The 19885-nt window shown below is 47.4% G+C and overlaps 1 protein-coding gene across 4 annotated transcripts; it reads right to left on the reverse strand.

Annotated features, from left to right (window-relative positions):
- Window positions 1-490: 490 nt before the first annotated feature.
- Window positions 491-19415, reverse strand: WSB2 (WD repeat and SOCS box containing 2). 4 transcript variants are annotated; one of them, XM_030860407.2, is made up of 9 exons: window positions 19326-19415; window positions 13192-13360; window positions 7729-7973; window positions 7441-7572; window positions 4386-4486; window positions 3062-3234; window positions 2248-2358; window positions 2028-2135; window positions 491-1413 (listed from the first exon to the last, which is right to left on the reverse strand). In XM_030860407.2, the coding sequence occupies exons 1-9, from the start codon at window positions 19336-19338 to the stop codon at window positions 1251-1253; spliced, it is 1215 nt and encodes a 404-aa protein (XP_030716267.1). In that variant the 5' UTR covers window positions 19339-19415; the 3' UTR covers window positions 491-1250. The 4 variants fall into 4 exon arrangements, with proteins under 4 accessions (XP_030716267.1, XP_030716266.1, XP_030716268.1 ...); XM_030860406.2 differs by lacking the exon at window positions 19326-19415 and having other exon boundaries at window positions 13192-13394; XM_030860408.2 differs by lacking the exons at window positions 7729-7973; window positions 13192-13360; window positions 19326-19415 and adding an exon at window positions 5075-5155 and having other exon boundaries at window positions 7441-7574.
- Between the last annotated feature and the right edge of the window lie 470 nt (window positions 19416-19885).

The following is a 19885-nucleotide window of genomic DNA, read 5'->3' on the forward strand; positions in this document are numbered from 1 at the left end:
TGTACTCACTAGTTTTAAAAGGTGGGTTTTTTTTTTCCTTAATGGAAAAAATGAAACGGCAAGCCAAAAGCTTTTAACTTTCTTTCCTTCGATGAAAGCCTCTCATCTTGAAATGTTTTTCTTTCAGCAACAAAGGCAGCAGAGGAGAGACTCCTCTGCTTTTTCAACACGTTTTATCATGGTACACAGGCCTCCACAAAGCACCTAGTAAGAAAGCCAAGGATAAGATGTTGCATTTCTTTTAAAATAATTTAAAATATATTAAATTTTCCAAAGGCAGATTTTGTTTGAATGAGGTGTCTTCATTAGATAACTATACGCCACGAAGAACAGTACTTTGAAAGAGCTAGTTGTGTTTAGGGGCAGAGTTGAGACTGGCTGATGAGTCCAATGAGGTGAAGCAGTCAAGTCAGATCTTGTACAGAAGAAAATCAGCTGAAATGATGACGACACCAATTCTTCACACAATTAAGAGACATCTTCACAACTGTTGGAATTGAGTACTATGGTTTTTAGATACCATTGAGAAAAACACAGTTGTACCTTAACATCTGTTGAGAAAATACAAATAAATATGCTAACTGGTGAACAACTGACAGATAACTCAGTAGCCACTGATACAGTCATGCAGTTGAGGAATACGTCCCATGTAACATGACACACAAATCTGGCCTCCGGCACATGCACGCCATTGTTTCTTAAAAAAAAAAAAAAAAGCCAAGTCTAGTGTCTGTATCAGGAGCATGGCCTCTGAGTCACCTGGACTTTAGTTAAGCTAAGTAATATCTCACCCTAGACGGCTCTGTGAAAACTGTCCCGTGGGTCAGAGGAAGGAAAGCCCTTGTCCACATCAAAGCGGCTCTGACCAGCAGGAGAGAACTTTCATCAACACCTCCTCTGCATCTGCATCAACGACGGACACTCCCATTCGAGGGAGTGGAAACTTCTTGGAATCAAAATGACCAGAGAGGGTCCAGCACTGCTGTCCATTAAGTGGACTGAAGGTTAAGGTCAGGCTCCGTCACTGCAGAAGTGGAATCCCTCTTCTACGACTGACCCTCACACCTCATGGGGAAGAGACCCCTGGCCCTGGCGAGGCCACTGGAATCTGGTTTTGCTACATTCTGTTCACAATCCCAAAGAGAGATTCTATTTCAATCCAAGACCAGATGTTTGGCCCACTGCTCCAGCTACTTGTCAGGAAGATTTATCCTGCTACAGAGGAAACAAGTAAGACTATGGAGACTGGCTTAAAAAGTTCTGTATGTGAGGAACTCTTTCATTTTCTTAGGGATTGGCAGCGCTAGCACTTGGTACGTTGTTAGGAAACTTCGCAGGGCTTTCCGGCATAAGTGCTTCAGTGATGACAGGACCCGAGGAGCCGTCCAGAACTGGACGTGGCCATCCCTTGTCCTGAAATGAGACGGAAACCAGTGCGTTACGGCAGACCTTGGAAATGTATGTTTTCATTGGGACAGATATCAACGTTTCTACTCTCACTTCCACTGGCAGGAGACTCTAGAGAGTGAAACGCAACCTGGACCTTGGAAATAGATATGAAGGCTGTGGTGCTGAGTAATTAAGGCTGCTGAGGGCAGCAGGAGAACTCAAGACACCTCTGGTTCCAAAGTGCTGTCTCTGTCAGTACAGCCCTTTATAGATCATACTATGGGTTCAAATGTAACAGGGAAGAGTGCCACCTGTTGAATTACAGATGTTCCCTGTAAGGTGGTCTCTGCCCTAAATGGTTTCCTATATAAATGCTGCATCATCTTGCTTTCTGCTTCCTTGCAGACTTGGCCTGTTAATAGCATGAATTGTAGATCTTTCACGTTGACATTTAGGCTAAATATTAAGAGTAAATGATAAACTCTATTAGAAGAGAATATCAGAATTTTATGTAATCTCAGATTTCCTTAAAGCCTTCCTCACAGGCAAGAAAATTCTAGATGCTTTCTTTCCTTAAAAAGCTACATGGAATACTCAGCAGAAATCACTACCCATCTGTTCGGCTAACAGATACGTACCCCGTGGCAATAACTCCACCATGTGGAAAAAATGTGCAGCAGAGACCATTGGTCATAGGAGCAAACGCAATTGGAGTTTTCAGTTCCAGGGCCCAGATCCTGAGGAGCCTGGAGGAGAAAGGGACGTGTCAGCAGACCTGGGGCCAGACCCCAAGGGTGATGCCACAAGCCCTTTCCAACACTTGCTCTGAGGCCACAGAAAGAGGCTCCTCTTCGTTACCTGTCATCCGCTACCGTGGCGAGGTACAAGCCTTCGGGGGAGAAGCACACAGATCTCAGGGAGCTGATGTGGACATCGCTGTCATCCATGGGGGGGTTGAGCTGGGTGTGGCTGAGGAGGACACAGGACAGTAGGTGGGCCTGGAGTGATGGCTGCCCTCCGCCCTCCGCCTTTCATCCCCAGGCAGGAGGCCAAAGTGCCATGGCCACAAAAAGGTTCCAGAGATGTCTCGTACCCCATGTGGAAAACCTGGGGATTTGCAGACTGGAAAAGACGACTGGAAACAAGTGCATTTCATACAGCTCCAGTGTCTCGTGGAGGGGGCTGAAGGATTACTAATATTCCCTGTGCTAATTTCCTTATGCAAAGTAGGTCAGCCCTCGCTTTAATGCCACAGTACAAACTGAAAGTCTTTTTTAGGCTAAGATACATGATAATTATAGGACTACCTATTATTTGCTTCAGAAAACAACAGAGACAAAGGGGAAAAGTAGACCAAGTTGGTGAGAACATGAAAATTCACTTTGGAAATAACAGTTTCAATAAGAGGATCATTCTGAACCTGTTACTACAGTTATTAGTAAGTGGAAAGAAAGAGTCACTGTGAGGTTTCATAATGCTGAATCCAAAGCAGTACAGAGAGCCTCCTATAGCAGGAGACTTGAAGGCACTCGGGGCTAATTTGAGAATTGACAATGAAACACTGCTGCACACCAGTGCCTCAGAATAAGCACGAACACACTGTGTCCTGGACCAAGACAGGTTTCCCATCGAACACCCCACCGGGAAGCGGAAGCGGGGAGGCAGTCCTTACTGGAGTGACCGCAGCCGCTCGCCAGTGTAGGGGTCCCACATGATCACATTGGTATCGTAAGAAGCCGTGACGAGCAAGGCAGAGTCGGGGGAGAAGTCGCAAGAGACCACGCTGCTCTGGTGGCCCTCCAGCTTCCGGATTAATGTGTAGGACCGCATGCTCCACAGGAAGACCTGTGGGAAGAACAGGTGCCTGGTCAGGACGGAAACAGTGCTCAAGACGTGAACAGTGAGGAGAAGGCACAGCCTTGCCTCTCCAGGCCGCACAGCCAGGGGAAGCTAAGTGCTCCAGCCCCTTTTCTATGTTTCTTCTAGAACATGTCATACTGGCCTAAATAAAGTGACAGGTCTGAATTCTTGAGGCACAGAACCAACAGACATGCTCAAGGAGCTTACTTTAGGGGAGAATCAACCAACCGACCTCAGGAAGACAGCAGCCAGCATGGCTCAGGGGAAGCTTCTGGGTCCTGCTTCTGAGCGCTCTTAGCAAATAGGGCAATGCATGCTGAAGACCTAAGCCAAGGGCTACCTTGTCCTTTCACTTGAAACCAAAAATAGGGGTCAGAGGTGAATTCCTGGTCAGCCAACAGAGCCATCTGACACCCACCTCTGGTTTACAGGACCACAGAAATCTGCCCCACGGCTGTAGGTCTGACCTAGCTCCTTACTTGAAACCTTTCTGAGAATCATTAAAAGAAGTATTTTCTTTTTTTCCTTTAAGAAAACTCTCACTTTCACATAGTTCCAAGCCTCAAATCAATGATTAACCACCTGAGCTGTACCAAATAGTGAACTCTTAACTTTCCCTAGTCGGTCACAGCCAACAACAGCTCAATGCAGATGTAAAAAACAATCGGTTCCCAAACTGTTCCTGGGTTTCTAGTACTTTTGTTACAATAGACAGGATTTCAGGACAAAGTTCAACGAGTTACTGTACATTTTATGATTTGAATGGAAATCCTAATTAGGTGGATTCAAATTAGATGGTTCAAAGGAAATCTGGATACACATGTGGGTTGCAACTTTTAAAATCGTAGACTCCAACAGGGAAAGAAATTTAAAAAACATGGCTTTCCCATCTTGTGAAGGCAAACAGCCCTCCCATGACGTGACGGGAGCGATCTGCTTCCAAACACCTCCTCTCCTTTGGTTTGTGTCAAAGTGCAAATCAGAAAAGGAGGGGCCTCAGCCTGGCAGCGTGCCTCCCGCTGGGGCTGATTTGCAGGCGGCTTTCAAGGACACTGGCTCACTTACCCTCTCACGCATGAGGCCGCTTCCCTGAACCGAAGCAACAGAGCAAAGGGCACCCCAAGTTTGAGACTCACCGACTTCTCCCCAGCTGCAGAACACAGCATGCTGCAGTCTGGCGAGATGGAGCAGCAGTAAACCCACTGCAGGTGGCCCGATAACACCTGAATCTGTTTACCTGTCAGAGAAATGGAGCACACGGTGAGCCGACTCCCAAAACCACAGAGCAGGAAGCCTGAAGAACCGGCAGTGGTGCCTCCCCCCAGCCCCACCCGCTATATCCAGCGGTTCTCTAGCAGCTGAGCCCACGGGCCCCTTTTTTAATGCAGAGAAAGAAATATGACAGGATTTGTCATTTAAATGCCTGAAATCTATTAACATGACGTTATAATGCCCAAGGGAAATCATTACCTACTGTTTCACCAAAATCCACAAGGTCAGTGGGACAAAGGCTGTCCACAGATCAGGTTTGATACATTCCTTTGATAACAGAGAACATTCTTTTTAGGTCCCCCAACCACCTCAGTTACTCTGAAGCATCCTTCCAAATTTGAAAGTGTTTACCTTCAATTCTCTGTCATTTATGCTCTGTAATGGTTTCCCCCTGGCCACAAGGATCCCACTCTCACCCTCCTCCCACCCTTGCCAGGATGTCCGGATGAGCAGTGGTGCAGCATAATTAGGGCCACATGCTCTGGAGGCAGGTAAACTCAGCCTTGAATCCTGGCTCCACTGTTTACTCAGCGCATAACCCTAGGTCACTCACGTCATCTCTTCAGATCTCCATCTGGGAAAAAGCTAAATGCCCATCAACAGAGGAATGGATGAATAAAGGGTAGTATTCCACCTGTTAAGTCAGATGAAATTAAGGAACTAGATTTTCCATGGAGTACTGTCTAATAAAAAAGAAAAATGCAGAAAAAATGTGAAGAATATGATTCCATTTTTGTGAAACAATGACCCCCAAATCCATAAATGTAAAAGTGAGTGTCTGGGACTTCCCTGGTGGCACAGTGGTTAAGTGTCCCCCCCATGCAGGGGACACGGGTTCGAGCCCTGGTCCGGGAAGATCCCACACGCCACGGAGCAACTAAGTCCGTGCGCCACAACTACCGAGCCTGCGCTCTAGAGCCTGTGAGCCACATCTACTGAGCCCATGTGCCAGCGCGCCTAGAGCCCATGCTCCGCAACAAGAGACACCACTGCGATAAGAAGGCTGCGCACAGCAACGAAGAGTAGCGAGTAGCCCCCGCTCACCGCAACCAGAGAAAGCCCGCGTGCAGCAATGAAGACCCAACACAGCCAGAAATAAATAATTTAAAAAAAAGTGAGTGTCTGAATAGGATTATGCGAGTATAGAGAAAAATACGGAAGGCAATATGGAAGGGTCTTATTTAGCATGGGTGACAGGACTGCAGGGGGGTTATGGAGGAATGCAAAGGAGGGGAGGATGAGAAAGTTTGGGGGGAGAAGCCCCCAAAAAGGGGGGAAGAATGTATATGGTCATACATATGCATTTAAGAATTCACGTGTATGTGCGGGTATACAGAAATAAATTTTATGAAAGTCAGTCATGGTTTCTTCAGCTCTCAAGTAAGAAGCGTACCTGCTCCCCCGGGGTAGGTGTGAGTGAATAAATCAAGGCAGGGTGGGAGGGCAGGGCCCCGTGCCTGGGGACACTACTTGAGTCCCCTCCTCTCCTTGAAAAGCCCTAGTAACTGGCCTAGTCCATTCTGCCCACTCTCAGCCCCTTCAGCGAGTCCTCCCTCCCTGCCTCAGATGGTGGCAAGGTGCCTGCGACACTCATTAAAAAAGGCACTGCGGGGCTTCCCTGGTGGCGCAGTGGTTGAGAGTCCGCCTGCCGATGCAGGGGACACGGGTTCGTGCCCCGGTCCGAGAAGATCCCACATGCCGCGGAGCAGCTGGGCCCGTGAGCCATGGCCGCTGAGCCTGCGCGTCCGGAGCCTGTGCTCCGCAACGGGAGAGGCCACAGCAGTGAGAGGCCCGCGTACCGCAAAAAAAAAAAAAAAAGGCACTGCGTCTGAGCACCCTCCCAGTCAGCAGGCCCACCTCAGACCACACAGCCACAAGCTCCACAGCAACGGGCAGACAGGACCCAGGGCGCGCTGTGTGACTCGATGCCTTCAGATGAGGACACCACAAGCACCTCCTTAGTTGCCTGACAAGTTATCAGGCTCGTTTCTGAGAGGGCAGGGACGGGGCCCCTCTCGTGGTGTGGAGAGCTGCACAGTCACCGCTTGGACTCTGCATCATCAGGGACGAGGGTGCTCTTCATGAACCGCCCACATCCCCATTTCCTCCTTCCACCTCCCTCCACGCCTGCGAGGGAGAAATGGCCCGGCAACCAATTCCCCTTCCCTGTGTCACCCTCCCAGCTGAGGAGAAACACCACAGATGTATGGAATTCTCCGTCGGGCTGCTCCGGGATACAGTCCTGCTTAGAGCAGAACTGCACTAGGGCTGACCGCCCCCCTCCCCACCCCAGCCTGAGAGGATTCTTGTAGACCTAGATTCCACTGTACAAAGAAACTTTACTTCTAACAGGAAGTACCCAACATGGATGACTTCTTCCAGATCAGTGGTTCTCAACCAGGGGAGGCTGTGGCCTTTATGTTGACACTGGGCTCTGTCTGGAGACATTTTTGGTTGTCACAACTAGAGAAGGTGCTACTGGCATCTCACGGGTTAAGAGGGCAAGGATGCTGCTCCACGCCAGAATGCACAGGAAGGTCCGTAACAAAGAATCATCCAGCCCAGTATGGCAAGAGTGCCACAGCTGAGAAAACCTATTCTACACCATGTATTTTCCAGAGGGGTGAGAACTGGTTCTCGATGGCCAGAAAAATCTGACCTTTTTTATGTACAAAGCACAGATACACATCCAGTACCTGAAGAGATAGTCAATGTATTTTTGGCATGAAAATCTCCCAGGTGGTGAGGGGGCTGGGGGGGGGGGTGACTAGGAAAAACATGTCTAAAAAGTCTCCTCAGGAGGCAATAACAGAAAAAAAGGTTGAGAAACACTGTTCTGGATAAAATGTCACTGGTCAAGTAGAGAGAGGGGCAAATACAGTATTTTGGGGTTGCCAAGTCATTCCGTCACCTCCATACCATGTTTATTCAGGTCCCAGATACGAAGGGTCTTATCTCGGGATGCAGAAACCAAAATCAAACTGCCACTGGGTGTGAAGCTCAGATCTCTCACGACGTCTTGGTGGCCAGACAGATTCAAAAGCAGGAGTCCTAGCGTGAGAGAGGGGGGCACTCGATCAGGGGGAGAGGCAGCTCTGGTCTACAGGTCACAGCCACACCCCTCAGCCAACTGGCGGCCCCTCTGGTCCCTGATCGGAATGTGCACGAGAGCCCCCTGGGGCCTGATCCCAGCCAGAAATGACCTACCTGTCTGTACCTCCCAAATCTTGATCTGCCCATCGTTGAGCCCTGTAGCAAGGATCAGGCAAGAGACGTCTGGCACCTGGGGATGGTGGCGTGCCCAGAGCTTCCTGCTGGGTGGAGAAGGCCACGGGCTGAAAGCCAAGCCCCAGACAATCTGCCCACAGTCCAGCGTCTTCTCCTTTGGGCTGCCTCGCCCTTTTGTATCATTTTTGCTGCTTCGGCTTTTGGCTTCGAACCCTTTAGGGATGCTGGGAAAAGCAGAGAGTTCTTAATGAGTCTGAAATTGCCACCAAGTCAATCGACTTTTCATTCTGGGGTACCTAAGCCTTTGAAATCCCAGAAACAAATAGGCCTTCAGTGAATTCTAGTACGACCTTTCTTCTTGTTTTTTTTTTAGAATTCGTGTAACAGAGACTTCACTGGCCGTGGCTCATCCCATCTGTGACAGTCCTGCAGTGGGGCGACCTGCCTTGTGGGATAACTAGATCACAGATGCTCCAGGGAGCCATTTGCTTCTTCAGAAAGTTCTCCTGGGTTTTGGTGCGTGGAAGGAAAGATGCACTCCATGTTTCTCATGAGAAAGAAAGCATGCTGTAGGTTTGGAACTAGGACAGAACTTAGAGCCTGTATAACCATGTGCCACTCTTCTGCCTCATACCCCCCTTATCTCTAGCTTAGAAAGTCCCCAAGGAGCAGGAAAATAAACCCAATTTTCGGGCCAACAGTTTGCTTGGTACACGCCGATTTCCACCTTCACTCGCTTTGCTCCAATCAATGAATGAGGCTCTTTCATTTACTTCTCTGATGGCACATCCAGTCCAGGAACCAACCAGCAGGGCAGTGAAGGGAAGAACTCACAGAGCTGTTCAGGGGCACGCTGACCTCAAAGATCTCGTGGCCCAAGCCTTTCCTTTTACCTTCAACTTATGCTGAAACACAGGCCCAGACAAGCTAAATAAGACTCCGTCCCTAAGAAACAGGGCCCTGCCCACCACTCTGCCTCGCAGACAATGTCTCAAAGGCATGAGCAATTAAACAGTCCTGGGGTTCGGCCCACAAACGCAGAACACTTATCTGCAGTACACTTTATCACTGTAAGTATTCAGTCCTGCTTTGCTACATGGCCACACTCCGTGGTTTATCGAACTGGAGGAAAGAGTGATGATAAAGCTGGGACTCATTTCCATGAAAAATCCTGTAGCCAACATACATGCAGCTGAACCTCTTTCTGTATTACATCTATTCCCGAAAAGTTAAGTAAGTCATATTTTTGCCAATCGCATCATCGAAATATATTAAAGAATTTTAAGCAAGCTCACCTACAGAACTAGAAGGGAGAGACTGCGGCAAACGTGGCTCCTTCGACTCTGAAAGTCTGTCATTCTAAAGCAGAGGCTGCGGGAGTGTGCCCGGGATGGCAGTCTGTTCTGTACGTGAAGCCGTCTCCCACCTCCACCAGGCTCGTCTGCCCACCTCTCGCCTAGGGACGTGTTCACGCTCGAGCAGCAGAGCTGACTTGTCTTGACAGAGACATACGGCCCCCAAAGCCAGAAATATTTACTATCTGGGCCTTTATAGAAAAAATGTGCCGACCCCTGGTCTAAATGGCCAAACGTGGTCTGAAAATGTGTCGTTCTGACAGAACATCTGAAATGTGACACTGAATGTCTTTTCAATGAAGCCCACCCAATCCACATCCGGCCCCAGCCAGGCCGACACATACACTTCGAAGACCTGCCCAGCCCTGACTCGGGGGCCTTAGTTGGCCATCCAGGGGAGAAGTACAGAAAAGGCAAGCTATGGGGAGAGCTCTGTAGGCCAGCTCAGAACCTCCAAAGTTACCTTTTTTTTTTTTATAAAATCCTGATTTCTGTATTTGAATTAAGGGATACATCTGTAGCTACTTTATTCCAAAGGAATTAAGGCACATTGGCATAGTAATTCATTTTACTATCATAAATTTAACATGTTAGGGGTAGAGATAACTTTCCTGGGGTCACAAAATTGGGGGCAGAACAGGAACTAGTAGTCAAGTCTTGGGTGTCCTAGCCTAGTGTTCAGCACATGCCCTGGACTTCAGAGTCTGCAATGAATTCAAGGGATGAGCTACATGGGAGGTGGCAGACGCGACTGTGGGAGGGGGCCGCTCGGGGCCGGGGACAGTCATTAGGAGAATTTAACTTCACCAAAACTGAATTTTCAGAAAATTTTATTAAAAGTAGTAGTACATTTATCTAGTTATTATCAATTATTTGCTCAATATCAAAAGCGCTACATTATATGATTTTTTAAATGTATAACAACCCTAACAAGAATATAAAGGCCCCAGATTTCCCCTTTTAAAGGACTTTTAAAATAACAATTATTTTAAATTATAAAATTAATAGTGAAACATGGGGAAATTTTGGAAATGAGAAAATTATAAAAATTACCCAGATCCTAATACCACTCTAACCACAGTAAACACTGTATGATGAATTTTTAATTTATGTGTACATTCACATGTTATTCAAAAACAAATTTGGGATCATACTGCAGATACAGTTTCATAGCTTGCTTTTTTCAGTAAGCCTTGTACTGTAAGCATTTCCTCAAGTTATTATTCTTCAAAATGTGTGATTTTTCCCTAAAACAAGTAACTGCTCATTTGACATATTAAACAATATTTCCCTCATTATATTAAACAAAAGATACACATAAAGGGTTAATGCTCAAATTTACATTTTCCGTAATATTGGAAAGATATATTTATGTATAGTAATATATATATTTGAATACAAGAGTGATTTTCAAGGAAGTAACAGATTTCCCACTTTATGCTTTTTAAAAAATACTTTTTCAGACTATAAATCTATATCAGATTTAAGTCTGGATATGAAGTTGAGTCCCTTGTATTTAGACTGGGGGAACCAATAAATAATGATCTTGGCATTACCATTAAACTGAGTATAGAAGGAACTGAAAATTGTGATTAAAAAAAACAAAAACAAAAAACACACACAACAATCTTTGATGGCTACAGAAATATACAGCAATGCCAAAATTTCCTTAAGCATTCTCTCATCACCAGATTTTAAGCTATTTCTGATTTTTAACTACCATATGATTAATTTCATGTTGAAAATCAGTGTATGTAAATGGATGACCTCCCATTTGCAGCAACATGGATGGACCTAGAGATTGTCATACTAGGTGAAGTAAGTCAGACAGTGAAAGACAAATATCATGTGATATCACTTATATGTGGACTATAAAAAAATGGTACAAATGAACTTATCTACAAAACAGAAATAGAGTCACAGATGTAGAACACAATCTTATGGTTACCAGGGGGAAGTGGCGGGAGGAATAAATTGGGAGATTGGGATCGACATATACACACTACTATATATAAAATAGATAACTAATAAGGACCTACTGTATAGCACAGGGAACTCTACTCAATATTCTGTAATGACCTATGTGGGAAAAGAATCTAAAAGAGAGTGGATATATGTATATGTATAATTGATTCATTTTGCTGTACAGCAGAAAATAACAACATTGTAAATCAACTGTACTCCAATAAAAGTTTTTAAATAAATAAATAGATGACCCCATTTCTGAGATTCCTAATCGCAGGAAGAGCAGTTTTAAGGTCCTCGAAATGGCCTTCCTTCCAGCAAGTGCACAAATTTATACTCCTCAACCGCAGCAGCGTGCAGAGTACCCATCTCAGCAAATTTTCATCAGCGTTACCTATTATCAAGGCAACAAGTTTCAGACTGAACTTATAAAAAACTTAAATCTAACGTGCTACTTGTAAGAAATGCTTAAAAGCAAAACAAATGAGACCCTCATGGGCATGGGCCATGTTTGATTTATTTCAGGATTCTCAGCCTCTGGCTCTGGGTCACGCAAGGAAGACTACAACAACTGTTGGCTGAGTAAATAAATACAGACATAGAGTTGCCCTATGACAAATGAAAAAAATACTGATGCTGGGCCATCTGACTGGGAGCTCACAGCATTCAGATACTGGGACTTGTCCAGCCCAGAGACAGAAAAGCTAGTTAATATCAGGAACTGAACTTGGTTGATAATAAAAAAGGCAACTAGCCAATTTTAAAATGGACCAAGGATCTGAATAGGCATTTCTCCAAAGAAGACATGCAAAGGGCCAATAATCACATGAAAAGGTGGGCAAGATCAGTAGCCAACAAGGAAATGCAAATCAAAACCACAATGAGATGCCACTTTGCTGCCACTAGGATGGCTATACTATAATCAAAAAGACAGTCGAGGGCTTCCCTGGTGGCACAGTGGTTGAGAGTCCGCCTGCTGATGCAGGGGACACGGGTTCATGCCCCGGTCCGGGAAGATCCCACATGCCGCCGGGCAGCTAGGCCCGTGAGCCATGGCCGCTGAGCCTGCGCGTCCGGAGCCTGTGCTCCGCAGCGGGAGAGGCCACAACAGTGAGAGGCCCGCGCCCGCAAAAAAAAAAAAAGACAGTCGATAACAAGTGTTGGTCAGGATGTGGAAAATTTGGAAATCTCCAACATTGCTGGTGGGATTATAAAATGCTGGAACCACTTTGAAAAACAGTCTGACAGTTCCTCAACCAGTTAAACATATACAAAAACATATATCCACACAAAAACTTCACATAAGTGTTCACAGAAGCATTATCTAATAGCCAAAAAGTGAAAACAACCTGAATGTTCACCAGTGGATAAACTTATAAACAAAATGTGGTGTCTCCATAAGATGGAGCATTATTTGGCAGTAAAGGGGAATGAAGTCATGAAGCATGCTACAACACGGATAACCATGAAAACAGTATCCTAAGTGAAAGAAGCCAGTCAACTGACTACATAGTGTATGATTCGATTTGTACGAAATGTCTAGAATAGGCAAATCTATAAAGACAAAGTAGATGAGAGGCTGCTCAGGGCTGGAGAGCAGAGGGGGATTAGAGGGTTTCTTTTTGGGGTGACAAAAATGCTGTAAGATTGATCATGGTGGTGGATGCACAACTCTGTGAATATTCTCAAGTCACTTAGCTGTATGCTTTATTTATTTATTTTGTGAAAGACAAGTTTATTTGCCTCCAAAGGACTCAGGTAGTTTAGAGAAATTTAAAATACAGCTAGTTGGTAAGGGGGAGTCAGCCCTCATCAGCAGCTGCCGGATAATCAAGCCTAACTACCCAGCTGGGCCTCTGGCTGCACACTTTAAATGGGCAAACTGTACGGCGTGTAAATTATATCTCAGTAAAGCTGTTAAAAAAAAAGAAACTCAGGGCTAACATAATCTCGATGGAGTTAGTTTTCACAGGTACAGAATGTGGGACCCTGGAAACCTCACTGATCCAATTGCTGAACTGTTTTGGCCACCTTCCCTCTCCTGCTCTCGGGCAGGGAGCCATCTGGGAGAGCGCTCAGTTCCCCAGGACTCCCTCACTCCCTTGGGTGTGAAAGAACTTACAACTGCTCTTCCAGCGGCCAGGGGATCAGCTTGACAATGCAGTGTCCTTGAGACCAGGCGAACCAGGAACCGTCCGGAGAGAAGGCAACGCTCCACGTTTCACAGCTTGACTTCCAATCAAACTGATGGGGGCGCCCGGGCTTGAGTTCGGCCAGCAGCAGTGGCTCCTCTGGGGCAGGAGACAGCATGCTTCAAACAGGCACCCTCACCTCGAGGGTAAGGGCAGAACCAGGCCCCTGACCACCTTGCTGACTCAGAAACTGGAAAGCCACCAAGGTCTCCCCATGGCAAAAAGTGACAGTCCGGATTCTGGGAGGGAGTTGTCATTTAAATGACCTGGGGCACTAACAGTAGCCACAGGCCGAATTCCAGTGGGGTTACTCAGTGCTGGCACTCCTTACTTCTGGTTAACCGTGACTCAGAGTAACCTTTGTAAGAGTGAATCCAGTGAAGGGAGGCCTCGTTTTCCTATGAAAGCCCGAAGAGAAAGAAAGGAGACAGGCCAGGCAAGGATCAGACGATGCTGATCAGGAAGCCTTCACATGCACTTAAGGTCTCTCCAAAAGAACCTGCTACTGGGAAACAGGTGAAAGAAGGAATATCTGAAACTCACAGGCTCCCTCTCACTCCCCGTCATCCTCCCCATCATCAAGGCTAAAATGTTCAGCACTGGCCCTGCTTCCTGTCACTCAGACTTCTTGATCTGGTCTCCCACTTCCATCTCCTCTCTGTTCTGGCCTAAACCTTCATCCCATCTTGCTCCGATCTTTTACAAGACTCTCCTGATGCATTTTCTCCTGCCCCCAGGGACCCTGCTGAAGCTGAAACGCACATCACATCTTGACAGTTCTTTCAAATACATTCCAAAGCTCCCACCTGCCTACCAGATAAAGGCAGCTGAGACCCGGCCTCCCAGCCCACCCCACCGGCCCCAGCCTTGCCTTTCCGGTCGTCTCCCTGCACGCCACACGCCGGCCACACACACCTCCCTGTCGTGCCCCAAGTAGCTCATCTGAGTTCACACCTAGACTCATTTTCTGCTTATGAGAATCCCACTGAGATTAGCAACCCAGAAGCATACCCAGATCTCACGCTATCAAAGCGGAAGGAAGTCCCACTCTCCTTATTTCTTTCTCTCCTGTAGTGACAAGTTTCCCTCTGCCCCGACGCCACCCCCAGCTGGGAATTTACGCAGCCGCCTTCAAACACCAAGCCGATTCAATCCTTGTTTCTTTTTTTGTGGGGGGGGGGGGCGGAGTGGGGAGGCTAGCACAGCGTCCTGTGAAGGGCGGGGGCTGGACTGGTGCTTCTTCATCGACCTGAAGGGCAGTCCCCAGTTCAAGTCTCCCCTACAGCGGAAGATTCTCAATGGCTGACAAAGCTTGTAAGTTCAAGGCCTTCAGAACTGATTTTTTGATCGCTACAATTGTGTTACATAGGAATATAAAAACTGGCTTCCATCCTGAATGAGGTCACTGTCTGATGTGTATGTTCCACTTTAGCAGTTTTGAGACTTTGACCTTCTTATAGCTGTTACCAGATAGATACTAATTTAAACAGCCCCTATTTCGTATATTTTAGGACACATCTTTATAAGTCTTCTCAGTTTGACCTTGTTAAAATCAGGATGTGTCAAGCGATGACTTTTCATAGTTAAATAGGCAGTATTTTTTTCAGTGACACATATTGGCAATACAATCCATGATATCCTGGATTCAATGAAACAGACGGTAAACATGCATATATGTAAATAATATTTATACGTGTATATATATATATATTTTTCTGACATGCATTATAGGAAAATACATGGGTATATCTTGTTTCATGAAATAAATGTATTGCTGAAAATTCTGTCTTTAAATAGAATTTTAATAAATCATATTAAGCCTTTATGGCTTTGTTATTTAAAGAAAATTTAAGGAAGTTTCCTTTGTAAAGAGAATATTAATTCCCTGAGGTTCTATGCTTAAATCTAGGTTTTAATATATCAGATCTGTCTAAATTGGCATTTGTATACGCCCAGGTAATTCCTCCTAGAAATCTGTGTTTGCACAGGAGATCCTTTCACTTACACAATTACTTGTGTATCTGAGCACAGTCCTCTGGATGTGACTATCTGCATGGTAAGAACTTACTTTATACTGTAAATCCAAAACAAGACTCAGTGTTACGCAGCAACCCCGTGGCGTTTATTCCCATTATTTCTAGATATCTTCTTAAGGTAAAAGAGCCCTATTCTGTTAATGCCTCCTCATGGGGTCCAGTGGTTCTCAGCCAGGGGCACTTTTGCCCCCCAGGGACATGTGGCAATGTCTGGACACATTTTGGTTGTCGTAACCAGAGGGGGTGCTACTGGCATCTAATGGGTGGAGGCCAGGGATGCTGCTCAACATCCTACAGGGCAGCCCCTACAACGAAGAATTATTTTGCTCAAAATGTCAGTGGTGCTGAGGTTGAGAAGCCAGATGGAGTCAAATATTAAATGACACTGACTGATCTGGAGGTACATTTTCATCACCTGACTTCATTCCACCCTGGTAATATTCACATTTGGTTCGCTTCCTCCACAATACGCACGTTATCCATCCTTTCGACACCATGGAGGCTCCACACAATATGAAAAGGGGTCACCCCTGACTTCTCTCTTTTCTTTACCTCCCAAACCAAATCCATTAACTAGTTCTACTGCATCTGCTTCCAAAAGACTTGCCAAACCTAACTTTCCTCCATCTCACGGCTGCTATTCTAACCTATGCAACATCGTCTCATCAACATTGGCTCATATATGCAACATCATCTCTCACTAAGCAGACTCCTAGCTCCCTCTGCTAGGAGACTGCTCTCCTGGCTCCCCCTCTGGCCCCCACCACCCATTCTCCTCACCTTTCAGAGTGATCAGTTTCGATCACTCTTAGAATAAAATCCTCACCCTGCTCTAGAAGTCCTGCACACTGGCCTTCTCTCACCCCTCGACTATGCGCAATTAGTTCCGACCTCAGGGCCTTTGCACCAGCTATTCTCTGGAATAGCTGACTATTCCAGACTGGAATGCCTGCATGCCTGGCACCTTCTCTTCATCCAGGTCTCGGCTCAAATGACAACTCCTTAGAGAGCCCTGCTCTGATCCCAAGTCAATGTCCTTCATAACTCCTCACTTTATTTTCTTTACATCACAATCACCATTATGATTATTATCCGTCTCCCTCCAGTTAGGACATCAATGCCACCGACAGAGCAGGGACCTTGTATGTTTATCCCCAGTGCCTAGCAGAGTTCCTGGCAGAGAGCAGGCACTCAGTAAATATTTGTGGAATAAATATACATGGTATCTCTCTATAATATAAATGAAATGAAGCCCCTTAGACTATTATGATGCCTTTGCCAAACATTTTACATGAAATGCTTCTTAAACATAAGCCATACCCAGATTTCACACTCTATTTCTGTGATTTGGGGATTTAATCTCTTGCTATTTCAGGCTCAAGAATCCAAGAACTAAAATAAGAAAAAAAACGAAGGAACTACGGAGATTCTGAAGAGGAGGCTGGGCCCAAACTAAACTTGGCTGCTGGAAAAGAAAGCCATAATTAGTGCAGAACTTTAAAAAAAAAAAAAAAAAACCAGAGGCAAGATGATCCAGCTTCATCTGGGATTGTACCTGCCCTGGCCCTTCTTGCTGAAAAGGCCTATGGATCTGAGTTTTCTAATTAAACACTGGGATGTGTTTGGATAATCAGGCAGAGTGGAAAGACATTTACCATGGGCCTCTTCTGTGAAAGGAGATTTGCCTGAACACAGAGAGAGAGAAGCTATGAATGACTCTAGCCGGCAGGAAGCTTGTTGATTTGTCCTGCCTTGAGATCTCTACATGAGATGTTCCATCCGTTCAGAAAACTCTGCCTGGCTGGCCCCAGATCCTCGCCCAGCTGCTCTGCCTACCCTTCAGGCCTCAGTGCTGGTGTCACCTTCTCAGAGACCTTCCTGGCCTCACTATCCAAAGTGGCCCAATCACTTTCTTTTCACTCCACTGAATTTTCTTTATAACTATCACTCGCACAACTTCTCTTGATTGCTTGCTTCTTTTTATGTAACTGTTGTTTCTCTCTTCCCCACCCTCATTCCGAACTGTTCACTGCTATTGGGCTGTGCTGTCCAATACAGTAACTGCTAGCCACACGTGGCTACTGACCTTCTGAAACGTGGCAAGTCCCAATTACGATGGGCCATTAGGTACATGGTACATACTTTACTTCAAAGACAGTACAAAAGCAAAAATCTAAAAATTTTCAATAATTATTCATGATTACGTTATAATGATAATATTTTAGATATGCGAGATTGACAGATATAATTTTAAAATTACTTTCACCTGTTTCACTTTTTTTTTTTTTTTTAACGCAACTACCAGAACATTTCAAATTGCATATGTGGCTCACGTTATATTTCTATTGGCCGGTGCTGGCCTAGAGAGTGCCTGGCCCATAGTACACACTCAATAAATATTTGAATGAATAAATACATTCTAACCACTACTCTGAAGATATCTACTGCTGTCCATTACAATTAGTCCCATTACAATGGTCTTTATTCAGTTTCAAAAGAATAAAACTCTGGCCTTTTTTTTTTTTTTTTTTACCGGTAGCTTGGCAGCTCTCAACAGCTCAGCCCACACCCCAAAACACAGTCGTCAATCATTAGGAAAAACCCAGAACTGGAAACAGATTCCTGCTAAAAAGGGAGGCTAGCTCCAGATCGCTTCCAGATATAAACTAAAAGGAGTCAATGGAATAGACAGCGGAAGCTATAAAAAGATTCACATAAGATTTCAGACAAACAGTAGGGGCCATTTAACAACAGTTCTATGGGTAACAAACTCGCCGAAGAGAAAGCCCTTATCTAGATGGGAAGGCAGAGAGAGCTACCTCTACACCTGGTACTGAATGCCTTACTCCAGCAAACAAAGAAATGTCATTTCCCAAATTAAAAAGTTACACCACCCCAGGGAAAACCCTGATTTCAACCCACCCACCCACAATCGCTGCTCCCTCAAAGAAGCCAGGGAAACACAAAAACATCCACGATCAGAATCCTCCTGACCAGAATGAAGCCTGAACTTCACTGGAAGAATACAAAGAGGTTCTGGAACAAATTCTGAGCCTAGGCCTTGACCCCTTCTGAGAAATTTCCCCTCAGGAAACCGCCTTTAAGCATGGGAGTATATTCAAGAGTTGGGACTCCCAGAATAAATCACAAGCCCACCCCAAACTTCTATTAGTGGGGTTTAGGGGCAAAGTGGTTGGAAAGAAGAAGCCTGAAGGACGCGTCTTGAGGTTTGGCCTTTGCATAACAAGCACACCATTCCCACTGAGGCTGCATGGTCATTTGGGCTGACCCTCCAAGTGCTTCCAATACTCTCCGACTTCCACACCGTTTTCTGATGACAGCTGTTAACAAGGAGAGAGGCAAGTACCTCACTCATCGGTGTATCCTAAACTTGTCCCCTCATCCATGTCACCAGGGATCGGCAGCTCGGCTCTACAAATCAGTCTCTATTGGGAGAGGCTTGGAATATGTTTTTTCAATAGGGATTCCAGACCCCATTTTCACGCACAGACAAGTTTGGGAAGCTCCCAACCACCCGCTGAGGCAGATACTATTATTAACCCATTGTGCAACTACAAAACAGACTTGGGTTAAGCGGTTCGTCCACGATCACACAGCCTGTAAGGAGCAGAGCGGACTCCCACCCAGACCTCGAGTGCAGCACCTGGGCACCCACCCTCTCGGGTATCACCCCCCCCGCCCGAGGGCCTGGTGCCCGTCGTGTCCCACCCGGGCGGAGGCGACGGGCCCCGGGCGCCCCTGACTGTCCCGGGGATGGGGATCCCCGTCGCGCAGAGGCCCGTCCTCGCCGGGTCCAGTCGGCGGCGGGAGGCGGGGTGGCGGCCGCTGACAGCGAAAGCGAAACAAAGCTGGTCGCCCGGGGCGCACCCTGCCGCCGGCCGACGCGGACGGCCCAGGTCCGGCGCCCCCGCCGTCCCCATCCCCCGCCCCGGCCGAGGCCGCGCCCCACCCCCCCGGGAACGGGCCCGGCCCCGCCGGCGGGGAACGCGCGCCACGGCCCCACTCACCTCCGGCCTCCATGGAGGACGCGCGCGGCCCCGCGGCAGGCGGCGGGCGCCTCAGCCCCCCGGGCCGCCGGCCCTCATGCCGCCCCCGCGCCGCCCGCCCCCGCCCCGGCCCCGGCCCCGGCCCCGGCCCCGGCCCCGCCGCCGCCGCCGCCGCCGCCGCCGCGCCCGCCGCCGCCGCCGCCCGGAGAGGCCATCAGCTGCTTCCCGTCACATGGCGACGGGCGCGGGCGGGGACGCGCGGGGGGCGGGGCCGGGGCGGGCTGGAGAGAACCCGGGAGCCGGGCTGCGGAACGGCGGGGGGCGGGCAGGTGGACGCCGGGCGGGAAAGGGTCGGCCCTGGGGGTGCGGGTGGCGGGGGGGGAACGGGGCCGAAGGAAAAGCGGGGGCGGGGCAGGTGGACGCGGGCAGGAGAAAAACCTGGGGTTTGGGGGAGCGGGGCCCGGGGAAAGTGGGGGGGCAGGTGAAAACCCGGGGGTGGGAAGCGGAGCTCAGAGGAGAACGGGGGGTTATGAGGACAGACTATAACCTGGGGCGGGGGGTGCTGAGGGAAAAACCGGGGT

The sequence above is a fragment of the Globicephala melas genome, chromosome 13 (genome assembly GCF_963455315.2).
Source record: "Globicephala melas chromosome 13, mGloMel1.2, whole genome shotgun sequence".
Lineage (NCBI taxonomy): Eukaryota > Metazoa > Chordata > Mammalia > Artiodactyla > Delphinidae > Globicephala > Globicephala melas.